At 37.5% G+C, this 9,056-nt stretch overlaps 1 protein-coding gene across 1 annotated transcript; it reads right to left on the reverse strand.

Moving 5' to 3' along the window:
- Positions 1-1,820: 1,820 nt before the first annotated feature.
- nop53 (NOP53 ribosome biogenesis factor) lies at positions 1,821-9,056 on the reverse strand. Its single transcript, XM_059514870.1, has 12 exons — positions 8,836-9,056; positions 8,480-8,559; positions 8,301-8,388; positions 6,421-6,629; positions 6,278-6,333; positions 5,046-5,141; positions 4,818-4,916; positions 3,942-4,103; positions 3,681-3,856; positions 2,240-2,306; positions 2,083-2,159; positions 1,821-1,967 (listed from the first exon to the last, which is right to left on the reverse strand). Exons 1-12 carry the CDS (start codon positions 9,036-9,038, stop codon positions 1,907-1,909), a joined length of 1,374 nt encoding a protein of 457 aa, XP_059370853.1. The 5' UTR covers positions 9,039-9,056; the 3' UTR covers positions 1,821-1,906.

A 9,056-nucleotide genomic window follows, 5' to 3' on the forward strand; every position in this document is an offset into this window, starting at 1 on the left:
AGTTCAATCCTCATGACACTGTCCACTTTCTCTAATTTTGCTTTCACAAATCCCACTGATGTTGCAGTATAGGCAATTGCCCTGCAAAGTGGACATCCCAGGAATGTCCCACAATTTAAAATGAGATTCCAGTCTAAAGGAAGCCTACTGTAAATGTGAATTTTGAAGGGCAATGAAAACGGTATAGGGAATATGAGTGCATCAATTGTTTTCTGTCAGTAGCAAACAGTGTGCCAATTTGCCTCAATTCACCCTACTGTAAGACGACTTACTTAAACATAAAAGTTACAGCAGCATAATAAAATAGCTTGTTGTCTCTGTCACTTAATATTAACTAAACAACAAAAGAAAATGGTAATACTTCACTGCTCTTCAGAATAACTTTGATAGCAATCAAGGTACTGTATATTTAATTCATATGGTGAAGATTACTTAAATATGTGGTGCATATTTGTCCTATATTGTTTGCAATTTCCTTTTTTTAATTAATGTTTCAACTCATTATCTGTTGACCTTGAAACTGCTTTAAAAGAACAGATTAAGGGGTTGGGAGTCATTTTGGGGTTTACAAATGCATGGGGTTAACTTTTGCTTAGAGCCCCCAAGTCTAAGAGAAGATAATTTAATGACTTATATCACTTCTATAAATGTATTTCAAACCAGCAACTCAAGGTTCAATTACTGTGTCTGTCATTAACATCCTTCACAGATATAAAACGCTTAACAGGAACTTACTGAAGTGGCATGTGCAACAGGACAGGATTAATGGAGGGACGCTCCGGCGGACAGCAAGGATCAGAGATGATGACCAGGGCAGGCATCTCTTTAGGTAAGATTACATCCCCACCCATGATTGCATGATAATCAGCTTTGCCTGCACATTGCTACCGGAGAGAAGCAAGAGGAAAAGCCCTTATTTCCCCGGCAGGGGCCTTAATTAAAGCTTAAGATAATGGGACTGAAACAATCCCCCACCTCCTCATACTCGTTACAAAAATAAATGATTATTCAGCATTTTTAATTATATTACAACATAATGTTAAGATGTAAAGGTTCTTTGGCTCTCTTAAAAGTGTATTTTATGCAATTTTATCTCCATTGCAAAAACAGGACAACTTTTACACCACAAGTACATACATTTCAATGAGATTTGACAAATCTGCAAAACTTTGCACAATATGCAGTTTTTGCATAATACAAAACAAACCCAAACATTCCTATTCTCTGAAAATCTTTGAAACACTTAATATATTTCAGCAGTTCTGTTAGATGTCTTGAGAGGTGTAAATGAAACCACATTGCTTTAAAATTAAAGCTCACCCAAAAACAACAATTTTGTCATCATTTACTCACTTAGATACTTTACTAGTCCATTGGTCACCCTAAAAATGAAAGGTAAAGTTGAATGCATTTCATTGTGGAATTCTGGATTCCTCACTGCACTGGAAACATTGCAACTTCCACAATACAATACTTGATCCTTTAAAATATTATTTCAACTTGATTTCTAAAATATAAATGTAATTAGATATAAAAATTAGTATCGCACACACAATGCAACTAGAAAATAGTTGGCATATGCAAAACATTTTGTAATGTGTGCCTTTCCAGATGGGGATGGGCTGCTCTAGTATAGTCTGGTTCATGTAAACGTCCCCCCCCCCACAATCTTCACATTATGGATTTTTCCCCCCTCGCCAGAGTCAATTTTGGCTAGCTGACTGAGGGAGCTAAAGCATAATTGCAACAGTGTGAATTCTGAAAGACAATATTGGAATAAAACTGACACCACTTTTTTTAAGAAACACTGAGACAAAAGGTTGTTGGAATATATCAACTTTTTATTGCAGTATGAATAGCACAGCATCATTTGTTAGAGGACTGAAAGGAAAAACATCACTGTGCATCACTCGATCTCCCTGAAGGCCCTCTTCTCGGAGTACTTCAACTTGTACTTCCTGTTAAACCTGAAAGGAGAATAGGAACGATTAAAAATGGAGATGCAAATGAAAGCTTTGCAGCTAACACAACTTAAACGCTTCATTGATTTCATACAAATAAAGCAAAAAACGATGAACTTACTTGGCTCTTTCTCTGGGCTCAATAATGTTTCTCTTCTGTAAGCTCTTAAATCTGTCTTTTAGGATGCTGCCCTCTGGCTGCATGACAAAGAAACACGTTATTAGAGATAACATGCAACTGCAACTCAGTAAGAGCTCAACACGAGCAGTAAACATACCTTTAGACTGCGAAGAGAGCTGGCAAGCTCGTCGCTAAGCTGAACATCTAGATCAGGTGTCTGGAACCTACAGAAACATAAAACACTTAATCAAACAACAACAGGTTTCAACTTCACCAACCTTTGTGTTTTTGTTAAATAGATTTTTATGCAGGGACTTATTGAACAATATGATAGGAACAAACGATCCTAAAAAAACCCTTTTAAGAAAGCCATTATCCAACAGAAAACAGCGTGCCTGGAAAGGCCAAATGATTGTCAGATTAATCTTACTGATATTTTTTTGAAAGATGTTTGTTTCCATTGTTTAAAAAAAAAATAAAAAATTACGCTTACGATGGAAGGTGATAATGCAGTCAATCTAGACAATGTTACACCTGCACATTATGTATCATCACAATCAGGTAGTTATTTAATAATTTAAACAACCATTTACATGATATATACCGTAGTTAACTGAACTGAGAATAATAAATTATGTGAGTTGCAAATGATGTACAAATTTCCATAATTTCCCCCCATAATAACAGAACTGAATTGGTGTGTAATGCAGTTAAAATTACAATTTGTTGCAAGAAAAAAAAAACGAGAATAACTTTTTGCAAAAAGCATTCTGTAAAAATGGTTAAAACACTGACATCCTGGGTGTCAGTGATATGTAATACTACTGGCCTTATTTAATAAAATAAATAACTATACTCATTTGTACTGCATTCATGGATAGAGCAGCAGACTAACTTTTCTCTATCATGATGTCATGAAGTTGCAGGAAAACAAAAGCCTCTGGAGTTCCTCAGGGATCAGTTCTTGGATCCCTCCTCTTCTCCATATACACTATATCACTGGGGCCCATCATACAGGCACATGGTTTCTCCTACCTTTGCTATGCTGATGACAAAGCTCTAGCTCTCATTTCAACCAGATGATCCAACATCTCGGCACAGATGAAAGAACATCACCTGCGGCTAAACCTGCCAAAAACTGAGTTTCTTGTCTTCCCTGCCACTCCAACTCTACAGCATGATTTCACCATCCAGCTAGGTTAACAATTACCCCATCAATTCAGTCAGAAATCCTGGTGTACATTTTTTTTTTACCGGTTGCAGCTCTCATGTAAGACATTGATGGTTGCATATAGAACAGCCACAGGCTCAGCACCCACCTACTTCCACTCACTATTATTAAATTTCATCCCCTCCAGAAGTCTGAGATCTATGAGTGAACGATGCCTCATGGTACCAACACACATAAAAAACTTAGCTTTCTCTTTCCTTAATCCCTCCCTGTCTAGCTTGTGCTAATCTGAACAATGCCCGAAACGTTGTATTACGAGTCCTTCCTGTGTTTATTTGGCTCTTTATGATGAATCGCTTGTATTCCTCAATTGTAAGCCACTTTAGATAAAAGCGACTGCTAAATGAATAAATGTAAAATAACTGACTTGAGTCTGCCCAGTCGGCGAGGCATGCTTTTCTGTGCCTCTTGTTGGGCCTTGCGTTGAGCCTGCCTCCTCTTGGTCCTCTGTTCCAGCTTCTTCACGCTGGCACTGATAGATCGCAACTGGAACAGCTGCTGCTGCTTATCAATCATCTGACGCTCCACCTTCCTCCGCAAATCCTGTTCAATAAATTAAAGCTTTGAATGTTAATCAGGAGATTCATACCCAACTTGGTCAACAGGCAAGTCCATTCTGCTTCTTTACCTTAATCCTTTCAGCTTTCTCCTTTTTCCTCTGTCTCTCAGTTTTCTTTTCCTGTGTTGCTGTTGGCCCCATGACTGTGTCTTCGGTGTCCCCTTCTGGCTCCTGTGGTTCAATCTCCTCTTCCTCAATCAACCCCTGCACCTGCTCTTTAAAGATGCTCTCCTAAATAAAAACACACACACAAACAAAAAAATGCATATTAGGAGAGCATGTGGATTCACTCCAATATGAACTTGGAATTTATGGCCAAAATGGTATGCTAGCTTACTCACTACACAGCAGTGTATAATGCTTACCATCCAAAAAATAAATAAAGTAACACTTTAGTATAGAGACTAGGGCTGGGAAAATAAATTATTCATTGCAAATTTAGAAGTGATTCAGCATCGATTATGAGATTTTCCGAATGCATCACGATTCTTTCTCGAGTCGATTCTTAGTTTTGAACAGCAGAAGGCACTGCATGCATAAGAAACAGCCGTACTCTGCTTGTTTCCAAATCTTAACATACACTTCAACTTAAAATAATAATTCATAAAATTCAAAAAGGTTGAAGCAAATTACAATGGTGTTTACAGTGTGCTGTGTTTACATCAATCTTGCGTCATAAAAGCATTCTTAACTTGAGGTGAATTCTACAATTATGTTTGGTTCATTCTTCAGACAGATATCTTTTTGAGTGTATTACACTGTAAGGTACAGTATTTTCAGCTGAATATTACTCATTTTTGCAAATGCAGTTATCGTGGACTGTAAGCCATACGCAAGGACAGAAAAATTATGTGAGGCATGCCTAGTTACAGACATTTTTTAACTTGCACATTTTGGCTAATTTGACCACACCTTAAGGTGTTAGCATATAGTTAGAGGTTGTACCTCAGTGGCCTTCTCCTCATTCACAGCCAGCTGACGTGCCAACTTTTCCTCCGCTTTCTGCTTCTTGACCTCTACCTCATGGGCCTCACGAAGCAGGTCCTAGAGAAAAACACACACACACACACACGCTGATTTTAAAACAAACAGACTGATCATTTTGATCATCAAATAAAAATGTTTTCTGATTACAGTGAGCTGAGAGAAGCAGAAACAGGCTTTTTGTTTTACCTGGTGAGAAAAGAAGTCTGGGTTGTATGAACCTCCAGGAGCGATAACTTCAATCGCAGGAAGAACTGAAGGTTTCTCATTCAGTCTATCTGGCCTCTTAAAAAAAACAAATGGAGAAAAATTAACAAATTCAGCATCTGACCACAAAAACAGCTAAATATTTTGGTTCACTGATATGGATTTTCTTCAATTGCCAATACCAATACCTTGAAAATGGCTGAGTGGACAAACTCGAAACATTTTATACCCCATACACACACCAGTATTTAGCATCATACACTTGTAATTAAATCGATTTTTTACACAACAACAATGTAGTCAAAAACTAAAAAGTTTTTCCACTGCATTTTTAAAAAGTTTTATGTAAACACGACAATGCTGTATTAAGTACGCCAGACCAGTAGTTGGCGCTGTCACCTTGTTAGTAAACAGTACCTGTAAGGACGAGACCATTATATATTGTATATAGCAGGGTTATTCAAATCTTGCCCTGGAGGGCCAATGCGGTGCGGTGATCAAAGTCACCTGCCTGTGATTTTCTAATGATCCCAAAAAAACATTGATTAGCATGCTCAGGTGTGTTTGACTAGGGTTAGAGCTAAACTCTGCACCGCATTGGCTCTCCAGGGCAAGATTTGAATAACCCTGGTATATGGCCATGTCCAAAATGGCACCCTAAACTAGCAAATTTCAAACATATGCATTTTCAGTCCCCAAAACTCCATTGTCGTGTACACAAACAGGGAAAATGCAAAGTTTCCCTTTTTTGGCAGAAAATGTTGTCATGTAAACGGCCCCTAGGAGAACAAACTGGCTGATGGTTGATTTAAAGCCAGTATATATCAAATCACAGTAATAAAGATAGTAAATAACATATGTATAATAACTGCTGCAATTAAACCTAAATTTCACATAATATTCACTAAATGAGAAATAGATTGAAAATGAATCAATTTGTGGAAATAAAACATAACTTTCAAAATACTCTACTTATAGTCCTAGTGTAGTATTCTTTTTTAAGAATGGACTCTTTGTACACCTGTACTGTCAAAATCCTGTTCACAACATTTATTCATAAAAAAATACCTGATGATGATTAATAATAATAAATAAATACTGATTAAAAAAATGACAATTACAAAATAATAAATGACCAATGTATTGGCCAGCCACTAGCTACACCATTGTCAAAATGGCTATGAATTATCACAATAAAAAAAGAACACACGAACCTTGACAAGCTTTTTCTTAGTCTGTTCAAGATAGTAGGGATCAGCGGTCTCTGGTGCTGTTGGACATTGAGAAGACACCGAGTCATATTATGCCACTTGCGTACATCACAAGAGAAAGTGTAAAGACTAATAACTCGACTCACTGCCTGCACTCCACAGGTCATAAAACGCTCTATCTGGATTATTATTGGCCTCTGGATGTTCTTTCACTGGCACCCCAGAGGCGGCGGCAGCACTTCGGAGTTGAAGAAGCTTTTCTCTTCGTGGCAACACTCCCATGGCTGCCAACTTCGCTGCTCTCGCTGATGTGCGCCGCTGTTTTTTAGCATTGGGCTGCTGGAACGCCAAGACACTAGAAGAATATTAGGAGAATCAGGGTCATGTAAAAATAGGGTTGGAGATTATCTGCAGTTTAAAATCCAACTGTTCAGCTCTAAATATTTTTCCTTCATATTAATGTCACTTTAAAGCAAATCTCAATTGCTTTCTCATTTCTATCACCACAAAATGTAAAGAGATATCAGATCAGAGATATGTTTAAAGTTGAATAAACAGAATATCCAATTTACCAGCATACATAAATACAATACACTAACACAGAAATACATGCTATATAGCGGTGTGATTGCTTATTATTGCACAGGATCTTATATAATGTTTAATACATAATCTGCAAGTACTCAAGTAAATATTTGCTATATAGCAATTCTCAACTTCTTGACTGATTATGTTGGCACAAAATGGAAACTTTTATAGCACAACGCTTAACTGCTACATGTGACTAAGGAATTAAGATATTACAAATATTAAAAGGATAGTTCACCCCAAAATGAAAATTGTCATTAATAACTTAACCTCATGTTGTTCCAAACCCGTAAGACGTCCGTTCATCTTCGGATCACAATTTAAGATATTTTAGATTTAGTCCGAGAGCTCTCAGTCCCTCCATTGAAGCTGTGTGAACGGTATACTGTCCATGTCCAGAAAGGTAAGAAAACATCATCAAAGTAGTCCATGTGACATCAGAGGGTCAGCTAGAATTTTCTTAAGTTCTCTCTTCACAGCAGTTCAGTCAGTATACTGTTTGAGTAAATGAATTACTCCGGGATATTGGTTTGTTTGAACTCAGAGGGAGCGTCAGCCACATTAAAAAAGTTAACAGCTTAAGTCATTTGTGGATTAATGCTTATTGGAGACGTGAACCATTTTAAACGATTCAGTTCGATTTGGTGAACTGGATCAAAAGGATTCGGTTACATCGAATGATTCGTTCGCAAACCGGATATCACAAACTGCTTTATTTTGAACTCTCTCACAACAGACACGGAAGACAAAAAATTCTAACTGACTCTCTGATGTCACATGGAATACTTTGAAGATGTTTTTCTTACCTTTCTGGACATGGACAGTATACTGTACCGTACAATGGACAATGGAGGGACAGAAAGCTGTCAGACTAAATCTAAAATATCTTAAACTGTGTTCCGAAGATGAATGGAGGTCTTACGGGTTTGGAACAACATGAGGGAGAGTTATTAATGACATAATTTTCATTTTTCTATGAACTTACCCTTTAACATTATAACTTTCTGTGAAGCTGCATTTAAAAAAAAAGTGTATTGTGAAAAGTGCTGTACAAATAAAATAGACTTAAATCTAAAGCGAAGACATGATATGCTTATAATGAGATATTACTATAAATATTTGATATGCTGTTATTTAACTGTACTTTAATATATTTCACCATTAAATCATCAGCCTGTTCTCTAGATAAAATGACACTGGTCAAAAGGAAAGAAAACTAAAAATCTCAAATCAAATTTTGAGAAAATGCCCTCAGATCCTGGAAGGCCGTTCACACAACAGCCCTCCAAGTCCCATTGTTTTGTCTTCACATTCCCAAAGAAATACTGGGAGCGCAAGGATGAGATCATCAGTGGGCAGAAGCTCCCCCAAGAAGAGGATGCAGGTCAAAGGTCATTCTGAGAGTTAATCTTAAAACAGGCAAGTCTACTGTACTCACTTTTTTGGGGCTGGGATGTGGGAATCTGGCTGGAGGATAAGATCTATCCTCAGAGGTTTAGAGGGTTTACCTTTCTTGACTGTCTTCTCTAATAACAAAAACAGCAGTTATGAATTGCACAGGAAAAAAAATAAAAACAGTTAACGTTAACAGTAAAGAGAGGAGTTTTTCACACTTACGTGCTTGTGTGTCTTTTACATCTGTTTCACCAGTGTCCACAAAGAAGAGGGAGTCATCTGCTTTTTCAGATATCAACCCCCTAAATGAGACCAAAAATCCAGTTTAGCCTACTGTATCATGAACGGGGTGGTTCTGTAGCGTGGTGGTTAAAGATTTAATCTGCTAATTTAAAGGTTTTAGGTTCAAATTTACACGAGGAGAAATCGTACCAGCCACGTGACGCTCAGCAACGCTTCATATTGTAAAGTTTTAACATAAATTAACGTTACTGGTGTAAAGTATACTATATGCAGGTTTACAGACCGACGCTAATATTATAATTTCTATTAATTTATTTTTTTAACAGTAATCTCACCCTGTGGCTCTCTCCTGAAGCCGCACGTCATCCAGAAACTCCTCCACATCCTGGATATCACTGAATTTGTTCCAGCTTTTTTTCTTATTTTTGTTCACGCGTTTTCGCCGTTTAGCCGAACTGTTGTCGTCCAGACTCGATTTAAAAGGCAAAAACCCTGGCTGAGCCGCGGCCACGCGTTTGTTTCTCCTGACGGCCGCCATGACGGTATAAAAAAAGCG

The sequence above is a fragment of the Carassius carassius genome, chromosome 28, assembly GCF_963082965.1.
Source record: "Carassius carassius chromosome 28, fCarCar2.1, whole genome shotgun sequence".
Classification (NCBI taxonomy): domain Eukaryota; kingdom Metazoa; phylum Chordata; class Actinopteri; order Cypriniformes; family Cyprinidae; genus Carassius; species Carassius carassius.